The sequence below is a fragment of the Vanacampus margaritifer genome, chromosome 11, assembly GCF_051991255.1.
Source record: "Vanacampus margaritifer isolate UIUO_Vmar chromosome 11, RoL_Vmar_1.0, whole genome shotgun sequence".
Classification (NCBI taxonomy): Eukaryota; Metazoa; Chordata; class Actinopteri; order Syngnathiformes; family Syngnathidae; genus Vanacampus; species Vanacampus margaritifer.
Genome location: NC_135442.1, coordinates 4803835 through 4820502, shown reverse-complemented (window position 1 = coordinate 4820502; position 16668 = coordinate 4803835). Strand labels below are relative to the sequence as shown.

The following is a 16668-nucleotide window of genomic DNA, read 5'->3' as shown; positions in this document are numbered from 1 at the left end:
TCATCACATCACATCAAGTTGTACAAACACAATAACGCTTTATAAGTGTATCGTCACCGGCCACAATATTAGGTACACCTGCAAAATCTAAATACTCAGTGATGTTGAGATCTAATACAAGCGCAGTATCAAAAATTGTCTTTGCAGTTCAGCTGTGCAAAACAGCATTGCATCTCATACGGCTGGATAATATTTAAGGTAAAAAATACTGCCATGTTCACGTTTGTGATCCAGCATCTTACATGACGGTGGAAACAGGTGCGCAGACCTGTAAACTGCACCGTATAAAAAAAATAAAAATAAATCATTTTTTTCTATTGTGGCGTCTAATGGTGTGTGAAAAAAATCCATGTATGACCAGAACCCTATGTGATTGGTCAACTGTTGGTCACATGACAAATGGAGGCCATTTTGTTACCCTGCTTGAAACTCTTGCTATACGGCTCTGCATGACTACGCAGAAAAATAAGATTTCACTTAAATACAGTAAGTGACTCAGTAATCTGCAGTGATATTATTATTTTTTGCAGAAGATATAAATATATGCTAACATGCTGTTCATTAGCTTATAAGCATTAAGCTAACGCAAATCTATTTCAAATACACAATGTGTAAGTCTCCTAATTATATGTACGTATTGGTGCAGGTGTACCCATTATCATGACCCGCGACTTTCTCGATCCCTTTGATAATGATTCATTAGCTCAGAGTTAGTCGCAGCGTCGGCCACGTGTTACTGAGCGACAGCAAAGCAGATAAGCGACATCATCAACACTTGAGGCTGTTACTGGATTAGCTTCGCTCCGTTCATGATGGCCTCGCAGACATCACATTTGGAAGCTTTTGGCCAAAGAGGCCCTTCATGCAGAGAGCCCCACGTGTATTGTGTGTGCGTGACCACGATGACTGAGGTGAGATTACCCGTGATGATGTCCTCGATGGCGCCATCTTTGCCCTCGTAGACATGGCGGCTGTCTTTTACTTGCTTCTTGCGCAGTTCCTGGATCAGCTCCTGCTGTTGCCTTTTGTTCTTATGTGATGGAGACTGAAGAAGAGAACGGGCTTAAGAAGTGTAAGGGCTGATCACTGATCAACTAATGACATCAGGTCCGGTCCGGTCCAGTCCGGCTCACCTTCTGCTCTTCCTGTCTCAGGGCCTCTTGTTCCAAAAGTTTTTCCATCAGAAGCTGCTGCTGCCGCTTTCTGTGCTCGTTGTCCTCTTCGGCTTGCTGAGGAGATCGACGCCAAACATTGACAAAATGAAGTCAGTGTGTTTTGGTGCTTTTGTATTGAACGCTAAAAGAATTACAAGCATGTTGATGTGTCAAAACAATTGCAAAAACATGCATACAATTACATCAAATTATTATTATTTTTTATACTAAGTGTGAATGTTTAAGACGCGCACCCTGTAGGCCTTCACAAAGCGTACAAACACGGGGAAGAAGACGGACGGCGGCGTGGTTTTGGAACTCTCCCCGTAGAACTTCACTGCTTCATCAAAGGCATCCTGTAAACATGCAAGCGTGTTCACAACAAGGTTATATTAGTTCACAAAAAATAAATAAAATAAAAACCAAAATGCTTTTTAAAGAATTAAAACTAATGGATTAGTGTGGTCTCTTTATCCACAACCGCAAACAACACGAATACCACGTTTCTGTAAAAGAAAAATAAAGTCGCAAATTTCCGAGTTTTCCCCCCACAAATTTGCCACAATTTGCAACTTTAGAAAGTGGCAAGTTTTTTTCTTGGAATATTACCCCCCTTCTCTAAAAAAATAATGTATATATTTATACGTGACCCTAATATGCCGTTATAAAAAATAAAACTAAAACTAAGCATTTTTTTTAAAATACCTAAAACTACCGGTAATAAAAACAGAATCAAGAACCAAGTAAAAACGAAGTCAAATAAAAATTCCCAATCCCATCCTCCCATCGTCCCACCTGCGCGATCTTGGCGTCGTCCTGCAGCTTCTTCAGCTTGCCCTCGTTGTGCGTGATGAAGTCCTTGAGCATTGTGTTGTGGCCGTGCATGCTGTACTCCCTCCTGGTTAGCTCCATGCCTCTCTGCAGCTCCTTCACGTCCAGCAGGACGTTGTCCAGCGACACTGAACCACCGGAATATAATGAGCCGCGCGCGTTCTGGGCCGCCGCCGCCGCCGCCATTTTGGATTATGAAGCGCCGAAGGCTCACCCGCTGCTGCTTTCTCCACGTAGTGCAGCTCGTTGTAGAAGAAGGACACCTGCGTGTATTTCTCCTTCACCACGTTAGCGATGTAGTGCAGCAGCGTGATCTTGCGGTCCGTCGACTTGGTGTCGAGCAGCTGCAAAGCAAAAGGGAATAAAAGTCCCACATGGTGGGTGATTTCCTTACAACGAATGAGGGATGGCGGACTTATCAACTAACCAGGTCTAAACTTTGCAGCTTGAACCCGTAAACTGCTCCTCTTTTGCTGCTGTTCATGTAGTTTCCCAGTGCTAAAATAATCTGTTGGGGACAAAAAAACGAACAAGCACAAATTGTTACATGCATCTAAGCTAAGTTGTTGCTGTTAATAAAAACGGATACAAAAAATAAAAATAAAAAAACGGGAAACTATAGTAAAAAAACATTAACTCATTCACTGCCATAAATTCATAAAAAAAAATATATAAAAAAAATTAGGGGCGACAGGCAATACATTTTTTTATTGTAATTAATCATATGACTCCACTAGTTAACTCACGATTAATCACACATTTTATATCTGTTCTAAATGTACAATGAAAAAAATTCTAGGTTTTCATACTCTTGTTAACAAAAGTGGATTTTTTTTTTACTTTTTTTATCTTGCACACGACTATATACATTAAAAAAAAACATACTGAATACTAAAACTGACAAAAACAAAGCATTTATGGGGAACAAAAATAAATAAATGAAAACTAAGACCTCCCACTCTAAAATCGAATGAAAAATTGAATGAGCTCACGTGCCTCAAGAATTTTCTTAAGCTTCTGTGATGACTTGATGGAAACTGATGCTGCTATGACCGCATGAAGTTGCTGTGAAGAAGCACAACAAAGTCAATTCAGAACATCAACAATTTGATCAAACCCCAGCAAATCAATCTGCTCGAACCGGCGTGAGCATCTGTATGCTCTCGGTGAAGTTGCCGATGAAGGCCATGATGGTCATCTTCTGCATGAGCCGCTCGATCTTGCTGAACTGCATCATGAAGCGGTCCTCGTCCGTCAGGCTCTCCACTGGCTTGCGCTCCTTCTCGAACTGGCGCAAGGTCTTCACCTCGTTCTCCGTCGGCTGGAAACGCATCAGGCACTCCACGAAGTCCACCGGCAGAGTGCGCAGGTCAAAGCTGAGAGGTGGGACAACAATGAAGTCTGCTCATATGTGACAACTTGCACTTTGTGTTGCCATATGTGACAACTTGGACTTTGTGTTGCCAGATGTGACAACTTGCACTTTGTGTTGCCATATCTGACAACTTGCACTTTGTGTTGTCATATGTGACATACTGCACTTTCTGTTGCCATATGTGACAACTTGCACTTTGTGTTGCTATATGTGACAACTTTCACTTTGTGTTGCCATACATGACAACTTGCACTTTGTGTTGCCATATGTGACAACTTTCCCTTTGTGTTGCCATATGTGACAACTTGCACTTTGTGTTGCCATATGTGACAACTTGCACTTTGTGTTGCCATTGTGACTTACTGCCCTTTGTGTTTCCATATATGACAACCTGTACTTTGTTGCCATATGTGACAACTTGCACTTTGTGTTGCCGTATGTGACAACCTGTACTTTGTGTTGCCTTGTGTGAGTGACATAAGCAAGCTGCTAATGTTGACGCTAGATGTGGACTCAGTTTTTGGAAAATCTCTGTAATCTTTCAGTCGTGTAAGGTATGAGTTTCACATTTTGGATAGATCTGTTGAAATGGAGTTTTCTACTTACAGCTGAATGGCCTTGCAGATCTCCTCAGGCGTCTTGCCCACTTTCCTTAGCGTAATGGCCAAGTTCTTTGCTCTGTTGGAGTCCAACAGCGTCACCTTGTTGGGTCCCTTCTGGATAACCTGTTTGCTCATGGTCAGCTCCAACGCCTGGCCCTGGGCTTTGGTCTTAAACATTTCTTCAAACTCATCCACGTTCAGATCCTGGGATTCCAAACATTACATTTTGGCTTGTGTTAGAACAGGAGAAAAGGCCGGCAAGCCGCGGATGTGTCCTGAAGACGCTCACCTCGAGTATCCTCTCGTCGTCGATCTCGTTGAAGACGGTCCCGTTGATCTGGTTGGGTTTCAGGGCCACCCAGTTGAAGACTGGCATGCGGAACTTGGTTTTGATGGGTTTCTTGATCTTGACAGCTAGACAGGACAAAGAGTCAATTGAGAATCACGTTTGAGTGTGCGCACACTGACACACACACACACACACGTGTAGGACAATCGGGGAATGGGGTCGATGAGTGATGACAAAACTTTTCATAGTTGCACGTGTCCTCTGAGTGAACATGCTCAGTGGAATTACACTAAATTATTTTCTACTAAACTCTGTGAAGGGGTTTCCTTTAACTATCCACCCATCCTAGGTCAGAATTATTACCAAGGAAACTAATTCAGTCAATGTTTTTAATTAAAACTCTTCGATAATGTTTATTCACGCCATACATCATGCGTTTTTAGGGCTTTGGTTAATTGGAGAGATTATGTCTGTTTTATTGACTCTCTGTCAATGCTGACCTTTAATTTGAGTGGAGCCAGTGAGCAGATACAAAAGGAGAACGCTTCTTATCATCTGCTTTTCACATCAGGTGATTGTGTCTGAGCATGCGACCAACACTGAGATGTGACCAAACATTTCAAATAAAACACACACACACACACACACACAATCACAATATTGTACTCTACCAACATGGGACGGTGAAACCATGCACATCATTTGAATTGAAACTTGGTATTTTCTTAGTTTTGACAAAATCTTGTTGAAATTGCTCATAGATTTGCTCAACATACTTAAAATACCAATTTCAAATCATTTACAGGAGAGAAGGACAAACAAGAGGTTCAAAAAAATAACCAGTGAAAGGAACAGGTAGAACCTACAGAAAAGTTTGATGGGTCCCTCTGGTTGGCAGAAAAAGAAAATTCAGAGAGAAGACGTTGAGAGGAAATCAGGAAGAAGTATTTTGAACAATGAACACGCATATTTAAAACATACACAAGTCTAAGCTAAGCTGTAGGCAGCATATCAGAAATACTTATAAAGGTATAAAAAGTGCATTTCAAAATGCACAAGTAGTCATTCATACTTACATACTAAATTGCTTAATTTTATTGACAAGGAAAGTATAAGATTTTGCCTTCAACTAATTGCCAGTGACATACGATAAACGAAGTCCTACAAATCCAGCCCGACGATTTAACGCCTGTCTATTTGTCCGAGACATTTTGCGCGTTTCCACTTAAGGAAGCTTACCGGCTAAACCCGAGTTCATGATAACAGTGGGGGTCCCGCAGCCGGGTAGTGGAGGAGCAGCAGGAGGAGGAGGTGGGGGAGGTGGGATGCCTGTTGCTGAGGCAGAATGTGGAAGTGGGGGAGGAGGCGGAGGTGGCGGTGGAGGAGGCGGAGGAGGAGCTGGCGCAGGAGTCGGCGACGTAGGTCCATTTGGCACTGGGAGAGGAATGACAATAAGAGAAATATGCAAAAATCGTTTATATTAAAGCCATGTCATTCAAATACTGTATTTTTTTTTGGTATTTTGTTTATTTACCAAACTTGAGACAATATCAGGCACAAGTTTGAGAGCGTACAAATGCCACAACACCTACATGAGCCGTTCTCCGGCAGCGGTGGCGGCGGTGGAGCCGGCGGTGCGGCCGCCGCACTCCCCACATGGGCCGGACTGTGGACGCCGTTTCCGGCCACGGCCGTGCCCGGGAACCCTTCCACGGCGCCGGGCGTTGACGGCGGAAGGATGCAGATGTCGCCGTTTCCCTTTTTGTGGATTCTGATTGTGCCCTGCTTCTCCAGCTCGTGGATCTTCTTCTCCAAGTGACTTTGCCGCTGGATGGCCTCGTCTTTCTCCTTCAAGATCTGCCGTAGTGAGTGGACCTTCCCACTCGTGTCTTTGTAGGCTTCCTGATTGAATGCAGGAAAGGTTGTGAGTTTTTTTTTTTTTTACCTTTGTGAAATTTGACATGAAATCATATTTTTATGAATCATGAGTTGGAAATAATTTTTTTTATTCATTTACTGAAAAAATTTTGGGGAATAAAAACACTTTATCATAATACACCTGCTAAATCTACTGAGATTCTACTGATCAGGTCTAATACAGGAGTACATGCATTTCCCATACATTAAACCAACCAAAGGTTTTCATACTCTTGTTAACAAAAGTGGAAAAAAAATTAAACTAATAGAAATAGTTTAAGTGAATTTTTGACGTCAATAGCCGTCAATGGCAGTGAATGAGATAATATTGTGACATGACGATGACGACATTGTGGCAGTTTTAATGTCGCGATATCACGATATTGACGATATTGTTACATCCCTACAACTGATTGTGATTTTGTATCCACAAGGGGAGAAAAACTGATCTAAAAAAGTACTCAATAATCTTGAAAAAACATTTGTAGAACAATTATAGATCATCTACTACATCATTCCCCGTCAAACACTAAATGATGCCTTCTGCTAGAGCATTTTTGTTTTTACTTCACAGGCTATAAATGTATTCTATGAGACAAAATGACCACTTTCAGGAAAAGTGAATTTTCGCCAGCCACTCCTTCAAAAACAAATCTTAAAGTCCAGAGGATGACAATCAGACCTTCATGCCTTCAAGATCCTTGTTTGTCTGCATTAGCTGCTTCTCCAGTTCCACTATCTTGGCCATAGCTTCATTCTCTGCATCCAGTAGCTTCTCTGTCAACTGGAGGGACAAAAAGAAAATGGAATCCGTTGATATTGGCACCAAGACGTCAGACGTCCATCTATCGACTGACAGTCAATTAAAAACATGCCCGAGCTGAGGTGCTGCTAAGATGACGTCCTGACGTCTGTCAGTTCATATTGAGTGCTGCTGCGCCCCAAGCATCAACATTGTGACATTTCGGACATGGGCAAAACTCAAATCATCAGCACGCGCGGTCTCTCACATGTGACATGTTCTCTTCCAGCTCCTCCACGCGCTCCAGGGCAGCGTTTTTGGTCTCGGCATCCTCCAGCAGGGCGCCGACGTCAAACACGTTGTCCAAGTAGGCCTGGATCTGAACTTGTAGCTTATCGCTCTCTGTGTGCTTGACTTTCTACAAGATGGACACATAAATACATGTTTGCCAGAGAAGATGTCATTAGCAGAGTTCACGCAGTAACCGTCTCCAAGGTGCAGCCATGGCAACGGTGAGCTGAAGAGGGTTTGGAGTCTTGGTCCCCATTTTTCCGCGGTCACATTTGTGTTTCAACTCACATCTAAGAATTCATCCAAAGACAGCTTGGTGAAGTCGTACTGCAGATGAACCCGGAAGTTCATGTCCTCCACCGAGTGCACCACGATGTTGATGAACTGCATGCAGGCCACCTAAGGAGCACAAAAAAAAAAAAAAAAAAAGTCAGCAAATCTGGATAAAGAACCAGTATACATTGAGCCAGTGAAAACAAAAACAAAATGACTAACATATCTGTTAAAGTGCTTTTATTAAAAACAAAAAAAAAATACATAAATAAAAATTAGTAAATAAGTAAGTTATATTGCAAAAAATATTTTATATATTATTATAATATATATATTTTTTAAATAGTCTCTCAAGCTGCAACTGACTAAAAACAAATCGTAAATAAATGCTGAGATTCTTTTTTCCTCGTCATGTCATGCATCACTTGTTGCTAGGCGGAATTTATGAAGCGCAATTTCTTGTCTGAAATATTACGGCCTGAGGCCTATGGAAAGCTGTTTCAGCATTTGTTATCCACTACTCTATGCCAATATTTGAACACTAGTAGGGTGACTTAGCTGTAAGATAGTAGCAATTTTTGTGCTACTACTAGTAGGGTCCAAAATGCAACTTAGAAGTTTAGTGATAAGATTTAATAGCGTTCTAATGGGCCAAAAGGTGTTAAAAGTAGTGGAAAAGTAAAGTAGTCGTTGCATTAGTGTGCAGAATTTTTTTTTACTAGTTAGGAGAAAAACTTATAATTCTATTCTAGAATATTGAATAAATGCTAACACAGCTTGCAGTATAGGAAAAAACAGCAATATCTAGTGTTAGTCTTAAAGGTCATGTTTAATATATTCATATTCATGTGACAGCAATTTAAACTTTGCGAAAGCATGCAAATGTATCCTCATTGGTGTGTTTAGTTGTGACGGTTGACAGAGTAGCTTATGTGGTGGATTAACGGAATCCGAAACACACGTGGCTTCCTTATGGGACTTTGCATGAATGAATGATGTTAAATGTAAACACACACACTTCCTTGCATCCTAATGCCAGCTTTAATGGCCTTACTGCGCAAAAGGTGCCTATCAGCTTGGTTTGTTTGCTTTAGTGTTACGGTCCCTCGATTCACACGTTCAAACACATCTGCTGCGTTTCTCTCACTGATCCTTTAACACACTTTTAGAATACAGTTTACATGAATGAAGACACTTAAAGGGGCCCGAGTTGGCTCTTGCTTCGGAGTGCTTTTCATCCTGATTCGCTGCATGCGTGTTAGTATTTCACACTTGAACCAACACTATTGTAATCTAAAAATGTCGTCATTGTTTTTGGGTGGTTCATCCATCTCTAGACTCACTAATCCTCACAGCAAAGAGACCGCCCCCCCCCAAAAAAAAAAACTGCCTGCGTTTTACCTCCTTATTGAAGACTCCAAGGGATAGCTAGCGTTCAATAGTTAGCCCGTGTGTGAGGGGGAGGGCGAATTACCATGAAATCAATGTTGTTGTCTTCGTTCTTGAAATACTCCATTAGCCTCTCAAACCGCTGCTCCTCCATGCAAACCTGCAAGAAAAAACCACATGCTGGTGAAAAAAAGAAAAAAAAGAACACACAAATGGAAATTGTCATGTGCTTTATCACCATTACACTGATGGGCTCCTAATGAGGATGAAAAACAAACACTACCGTGTCAATTTTTCCTCCGTCACAGTAACTATCATTTCTAATTCTAGGGTTTATCTTTTCCTCCCTGCCATCACTGGTATCCTTTTGATGTGACAATCGGGCTTATTTTTTCCAGACTTTTGGTTGAACTCTAAATTTGCTTTTAACTTTCTTTTCATTCTTAGAACACTATTCAAAAATATTTTTTGCACTTGATGTATATTGGGTTGTGCACTGTGCCTTCCTATGAACTGTGATTTCGAAAACTGAGGTCTATTTAACTCATTTGCTCCCAAAAACGTATAAAAACGTTTTATCTTAAATATTGCCATGGTCCCAAAAACGTATTTATCCGTTTTTTATGGTGGTGGTGGGGGGGGGGGGGTATGCTAGAGCATACAGAAGGCTTTGAAGCCGCCTCTGAACTGAAGAGGACAATTGAAGCAATTGTAGTTATTACAAAAACGGCCAGCAGGTGTCAGCAGAGTATAAGAGATCAACCAGGGCCATGTTGCAAAAAGGCTCTTTGCCCCACTGTTTTAAACAGATTTGTGAATAATGATGAAACTTAGCTATATTCAAATATTTAATTGCTGTAAAATGGAAACAGATAGAAATATACTTTTTTTCCTGATGAAAGAAGAGACTCTAGTCTTTCTTTTGGTCCATGTTTTTATAGCAATAGAACACAATATTCTGTGGGCCTTGCAAAATCAGTCACAATCCAGTCAAACAGCCGGCAGCGAAGGGGGTTGCTTCAGTGGGGAAAAAAAATGTAAGTAAAATTTTGGATGCAGAAAAAAAGAGCAAGAGTAAAGCTCTACAGTTCATCTGGGGGGCAACGCTGGACTTTGATATAGAATCAAAGATGCAGTTAGAAGACATCAAATCCTCCTTAATGCCTGAGTTCGAGACCGGCTATCAAAGTCACGGAGCGAAGCAGATGCAACAACACTATGCTTTTAAGAGCCGCTTTTAAATAACAAGTTAAAAAATTCAAAGTATTCCTTTAAGCACACTGCAAGAAAGCCCTCATTATTCTCGCCTTCCGTCTCTCATGAGATGAGCTGCGATGAGCCGAATCTTATTCTGCCACTTATGCCGGCGAGGCTGAGTATGACGCTCAATTTTTCATTCACAAGTAAATTTTGCATCGACTGCGGTGGACCCGTGTTCAACTGACGCATGCGACCAAACGTCCGCCCATTCCGTCATAAACTTTCCTCTTTTATTTTGCCAGAAGTCTTTTGAGTTTATCAAGGCCGTGGCTCACATCTGCTACTCGGAGCTTTTGTGAGAGTGCCAAACACTTCACTGCTTTCCACAGAGGAACGGGTCCTCTTGCGTACGGCGGCTAAACGGGGGACTGTTGACAAATAGTGCGTTTTCTCCTTGGAATCCAGAGAGAATTGCGACGGACTGAGTCACTGTCTGCTCCTACCTGCTTGAAGTTGTCAAATGCAGCGAGGATGATTTCGTGGCCTCCCCTCACCAGACAAACCGCCGCCAGGAGCTCCAACACCAGAGCTTTGGTTCTGTTGAAAGAAATGAGGGCGGACTGATTTTGAAAAATAATCTAATTGTGATTTTTTTTTCCTCCCTCAATATTGTTTTTTGTCAAGGTTAAATAAATTACACAGATTACAAATGTTTGAGTTTTGCTTTATTTTTCCAAATTGCATACGTTGTGATCAGAAATCATTCTACTACACTGCAATGTTAACTTGAATGTGATTAATTGCTCAGGCCTAATCATTGCGGCACAAAAAAAAACCATCCACTTGAGGACTTTTCAGATGGAGCGAAAACAAGGCTACAATTATGTTCAATTGAAATGTCCTTCAGGAGAGTGCAGACCTCCAACAGTGCCGTTTACAATCCGCACAAACTTGTACTCTGCCATAGATATCGCCTCCTGTATTTACCTGACATGTTCCAAAATGAGAGTACCAATGAAAAATACAAAGTAATATTTTTTGATGATTTCACAACATTTCAACCAACTCTCCATGAATCAGACAGTAGCAAAATTGTATTTTTATTTTTATACGGCTCTTAAGTATAGTATAAGTACCATTTAATAGCATTGCTGCCTTTGAACGTTTTTGGACAAGAAAAAAACCCTATTCAACAAAATCTTAAATGTGATTTAGGAAATTATGCTAATAGGCTAATAATTTGATTGTACGGATGCACCTAATACTTTGGTTTGTGAGTGTAAAAGTTCTAAGAAAGAAACATCTCAAACTGAAAGTGTCGTGCTGTAATCCAAGAGGGCCAAAAGTAAAGTTTGAAAATGTGTGAGAAGCAAAATCAGAACGCTAGTTTAGGTTAACGATGCCATAAATCTGTTTACGCGCTGTGGGACCTCGTCTGGCCTTTGGGGCCAAACAGCACATCGGGTTGATGCAGGGTTAGTTGACAGGAAATCATTTAAATCTGTGTGTGTGTGTGTCTGGATGAGAAATGATGAGAAAGTGGATGTAACAGGATTTCACATCCGCTACGAGGACAAATGTTTTAACGGCACAGGTCAACAAATGTCACATAAAGAAGCGAGTCCTTCTGGTAGCTGTCATCACTTATCCCCCCCCCTACCGGCTAACCTTTATGGCTTACCTTGGGTTTTTATTGTTGAGACTTAGTGCAATTTCATTCACAGCATTTAAGTGGGACATGACCATGTTGAAGCCATACTGGAAAAGAGCATAAATGACACAAAGACATTATTAACTCATTCACTGCCATTGACGGCTATAGACGTCAAAAATGCATTTGAACTATTTCTATTAGTTGAACATTTTTTTCCCACTTTTGTTAACAAAAGTATAAAAACCTAGAATTTTGGGGGGTATTAGAACAGATATAACATTTGTGATTAATCCTGAGTTAACTAGCGAAGTTGTGCGATTAATTACGTTTAAAAATTTTAATCGCCCCGATGCCCCTAATTTTTTTATCATTTTTCTTTAAAAAAAATTTTTAAAAACATTTTAAGACAAGGTTATTAAAAATTAGGGGCATCAGGTGATTACAATTTGTAATCGTAATTAATCGCATGACTTCACTAGTTAACTCACGATTAATCACAAATCTGTTCTAAATGTACAAAAAAATCTAGATTTTCATACTCTTAACAAAAATGTGAGAGAAAAAAATGTAAACTAATAAAAGTAGTTCAAATGAATTTTTGACGTGAATGAGGTCAACGAGGTGAACAAGCAACGAGTTGGAAATGGCAGCGTAATTGATACTTGTATTGAATGTGACCAGCATGAATGACCTGGTAGTTCATGATGGCGCGCAGGCACATGATGCAAACGTGGACGTCGTCTTTCTTGCACACCAGCCTGGAGTTCTTCAGCGTCCTCCGGCTGGGCAAAGTGTTACATCTGAAAGTGACATTTTTACAGATAAATTGGTAAGAAGTTGGCACTATGCGAGCGGGGAAAACTCCAGGAGAGCATGAGGCAGAAAACAGACATCCAGTCCAGCACTCTCAAAAAAAAACAAAAAACAACAACAACCACGAAGGGCAACTATGTTTATTTTGAGATTCAAGTTGCAAGGTTCAATTACCAGCCTGGAAAAAAAAAAGTATCTTCAGGCTATTAATGACAGACACGCCAGTTCATGTCAGCAGGAGGCGTGGCCACTTCTAAGAGATTCACAGCATGCGTATGTGCTAAGAGTCATACCTTAAGGATAGAAATATACGCGTGTGTATTATATTAATCGCAGGACCCAAGTGATACTAGTGAAATGCAAAATAACTTTTTAATCTTTTGTGCACCAGATTGCTCAACATCCAAACATGACACAATGTGATTGAAATGTGCAGAAAAAAAATCTCAAAATCATAATCACGATAAGGGATTGTGCAACACCGCCTAAGTGTAATACAGTCAACTAGCTTGGACTTGTCGGAAACCACCCAAACAAACTTTACAGATAGCCATTGAAGTGGATAGAGAAGAACAACTGATGCAGCATAACGTGTTTGCTTGTTTCTGTAAATTTTTGCATGCAAAAGAGCAGTATCTACGGTACATAAACTAGACCTACTACACATTTACATTTTGGCACGCTTCTGTGGTAATTTATGTCCATTCATACTTAGACAAATAAGGCCGTTCTCAAATGCTTCCCATATATGTTACAAGAATAACATGGTCCAAAAAGTCGGAATTAAGAATCAGGGTGGGAGCTTAGGTGTCCAACTCAGCTGTGATTAATTTATTAACTAATAAAAGATGTCCCGCACACGCATCACCACACATGCAAGTAGCTATTTTCTCTACTAAAGTGCAATAAACGGTCCATGTTAAAACCAGACTCTAAAATGGAACAAAAATGACAGAAAGCCCCTCTGAACTATTTGTGAAAAACTCAGAAATGATCTTAGACTCCAATGAGATAAAGTTCGAAATCCTTCTAATATGATATAGCGACAATCTTTCAACATGCCTATAATATCAATACATCGCAACACCAGTGCTACTTTCGTTAGCCCGTCTTTGGAATTTTGCATTGCTTGCTAGCTTAAACACCAAAGCTACTTTCGTTAGCCCGTCTTTGGAATTTTGCATTGCCCAACCCGCTAGCTTAATGCTACCAAACCTTTGCCAGAGAGTTATATTGTGTTTGGTTAAATACACCATGTGTAATTCTGTTGTTGTTAGTGCGGCAATACTGTAAACAGTAGGGGTGTGCAAAAAAAATCGATTCTCATAAGAATCGCGATTCTCATTTAGTACGATTCAAAATCGATTTTAAATGTCCCAAAATCGATTTTATTTTAATTATTTTATACTGTCTTGCCTTTGTTTGTGTGTGCCTTTATTGGGAGCGCTGTTCATGTTGTACTCGATTTGACCACTTAGGGGGCAGTGTGGTTCCACGCGGTCTAATACACTGTTAAATTGAAGCCACATTAGAGAGTAGAAGGAAAAAGGCACGATCAAGTTATTCCAATAAAAGTTGTTTTTTTGCAGCGTGGAGACGTTCTTTGAGGGACAAAAGTGCCGCGAGTAGCGCGCTAATTAGCATTAGCGAGTCAGTAGATCATTACAATTCTTTGCACATCATTGTCAATCAAATCATTTTGAAGCAAAAATCGATTCTGAATCGAATCCCAGGCCCAAAAATCGGAATGGAATCGAATTGTGAGACATTCAAAGCTTCCCACCCCTAGTAAACAGCTTGAAGCCACTTTTTATACAAATTTCTGCCAAACTAATGCTTGTTATGAAATTTGCAACCACCATCTAGCTACTGACTCAAATATTTGCTGGCAATGCAAGACCAAAAAAAAAAAAAGTCTCATATTTTAACCAACGTGAAGGATTAAAGTAATTTCTGGATAACACATGATAACAGCCGGATGGTAAAATTAGAAAGGGGGCATTTGTGTTCTGCCATCTCACTCTGACATATCTTCCTGATTACATCATGTCCATTGATGAGACACTTGCCTGTATATGAAACGTGGGCAGGAGTACAACTGTTAATTATCCCGTGAGAGAATTCTAAAGGATTCTATAGCAGGGTAACAACACACTTCAACTTCACTTAAGAGACTATACACACAGACATGCAATATAGATCTAGTGCTTGTATTGCTACCTAGCTACATTAAGACAGGACGTACCGTCTTATTTGAGAACACTTTGGACAGTTGAGTGAACTTGGTGACCTTCGGGGTAGCAGATTGAAACAAAATCAATTGAGGCATTGTTTTTGGCATTTTTACACCAAACACAGAACAACACCGCAGTTACAGAGGCTGCTTGTGTCTAGTGCTGAGCTCCTACATGGCCTTTGCATGGAAACGGCGCCGGATGGCATTCGGGGAGCCACACAGGGAGTACACAGGCACGGAGGCAGGAACAATAGCGGCAGAAAAACCTATTTGCTTCCAAGAGAGCGCAGGAGGAGAAGCTGGCAGTACAAATAATTCACATCCCCGACACAGACAGCGCAAGCAGGGCGGTACGAAAACAATGAGCCAGGGGTTGTGTGTATTTGAGCGTATCTTTGGATGGATCGGGGGAGGTTTGGAGGAGACAGAAGTTTTGACCTGCCTGCTGTCGAAGACGGGCAGACACAAGAGTAGACTATGAAGGACAGAACACAAGACAGTCAGCCTCCTTTAGAGTGCTCGAATCTGCTTTATAAAGTTGAAGTGGATTGATGTGCTGGCAATCCATTTTGTCAATGTGCTCATTTTCCAGAAATTGCAATTGCAAAGACGTCAAAAATCATTTGAATTATTCATATTAGTTTAAAAAAAAATTCCACTGTATGAAAACCTAGAAAAAATGATTGTACATTTAGAACAGATATTCAATTTGTGATTAATTGTGAGTTAACTATTGAAGTCATGCAATTAATAACAATTAAAAAATTTAATCGCCTGACGTCCCTAATTTTTTATAATATTTTATAAAAATAAAAATAAAAATTATTTTAAAAAAAATGTCTAGGTTTTCATACTCTTGTTAACAAAAGTGGGAACAAAATTTTAAACTAATAGAAATAGTTCAAATGAATTTTTGACGTTAATAGGCGTCAATGGCAGTGAATGATTTAAAAAAACAACACTAAGTGACTAGAAATGTTAGTTTGAGCAAACAATGTGATAAGGATATGGCTAAAAATGGTAGATGTGATCATGCAAGGATCTCCAATTAGCAGACATGTGATTCTCTGCCTCAATAGAACTCTTTGTGCACATCATGTTCAAGTTAACCCCTTCAAACCGACGGATTAAAGGTCACACAAGTCAATATGCGTACTGTGTTGAAACATCAATGGAACGACAGGGAGGATTAGAGAATATATTAGCATGGGTTTACGAAATACCTACCGCCAAACACTCTAGTCTTAAGATTATATGGTTTGGTGCACGGAAAAAAACCTTAAACATTATTTTATTCTGTCACGAGATAATTCAGTGTTAGCAATGGGTCAAAGCCAGAGTTATACAAATCTGTCACTTACGGACCACATGACGGCTAACTGTTTTGCGGTCAAAAGTTACAAACAAAACGCACCGTAACGTGGAGTGGCGGCCCGCCCGAGTGATGCCGTTCCCGCTGAGGGGAGATGGCAGCGTGCCGCCTCCGTGCAGGTCCTCGATGGAGCGACTCCAAGGTTTGGACTTGTCAAGGAGGGCCTCTGGACTGTTTTCCACACCGTCGCCATCAAACCTGGCGTATCAAGGAAACAAATGTGAGATTAGCACGGGAGAAATATTACCAAGCATTTCATCAACAACAATCCTGACTTTGTTGGTGCTGTCAGTGTGAGCGCGTTAGCTTTCGGGTTTTCATTCTACTGCAGTGCCGTCGCGGGGTAAACAAGCATCGGTAATGTGCACATCGTATAATAACACATGGTGAAGTGGGGTGTTTGAATGAATCACTTAAGTGCAGGCTGCTTAGAACAAGGGACCTTGTGACTGACTAATAATACCGCCATCAATCTTTTGGAAAAGAAGCTAAAGGGCCTGAGTGACTTTTGGAGCTAGCATGCGGCAGTG

At 40.7% G+C, this 16668-nt stretch overlaps 1 protein-coding gene across 14 annotated transcripts in view; it reads right to left on the bottom strand.

Annotated features, from left to right (window-relative positions):
- The window catches only part of fmnl2a (formin-like 2a), a 49513-nt gene that overhangs the window by 6606 nt on the left and 26239 nt on the right, over positions 1-16668 (bottom strand). For 3 of the 14 annotated variants that reach the window (XR_013295868.1, XR_013295870.1, XR_013295869.1), the window contains exons 6-28: positions 16181-16336; positions 15209-15241; positions 14776-14820; positions 12409-12517; positions 11745-11821; positions 10567-10660; positions 8949-9023; positions 7490-7600; positions 7179-7328; positions 6851-6952; positions 5844-6153; positions 5491-5685; positions 5118-5138; positions 4252-4376; positions 3967-4166; positions 3127-3361; positions 2982-3050; positions 2413-2493; positions 2200-2329; positions 1950-2113; positions 1409-1510; positions 1134-1296; positions 922-1045 (exon numbers count right to left, since the gene is read on the bottom strand). Coding sequence is in view for 11 of the 14 variants with exons in the window: in XM_077579455.1 (XP_077435581.1) it covers positions 922-1045; positions 1134-1229; positions 1409-1510; positions 1950-2113; positions 2200-2329; positions 2413-2493; positions 2982-3050; positions 3127-3361; positions 3967-4166; positions 4252-4376; positions 5118-5138; positions 5491-5685; positions 5844-6153; positions 6851-6952; positions 7179-7328; positions 7490-7600; positions 8949-9023; positions 10567-10660; positions 11745-11821; positions 12409-12517; positions 14776-14820; positions 15209-15241; positions 16181-16336 (2804 nt within the window). In the remaining 3 variants the exon portion in view is untranslated. The remainder of the gene's footprint in view (positions 1-921; positions 1046-1133; positions 1297-1408; positions 1511-1949; positions 2114-2199; positions 2330-2412; positions 2494-2981; positions 3051-3126; positions 3362-3966; positions 4167-4251; positions 4377-5117; positions 5139-5490; positions 5686-5843; positions 6154-6850; positions 6953-7178; positions 7329-7489; positions 7601-8948; positions 9024-10566; positions 10661-11744; positions 11822-12408; positions 12518-14775; positions 14821-15208; positions 15242-16180; positions 16337-16668) is intronic. The other 11 variants (XM_077579455.1, XM_077579454.1, XM_077579453.1 and 8 more) reach the window with 4 other exon arrangements.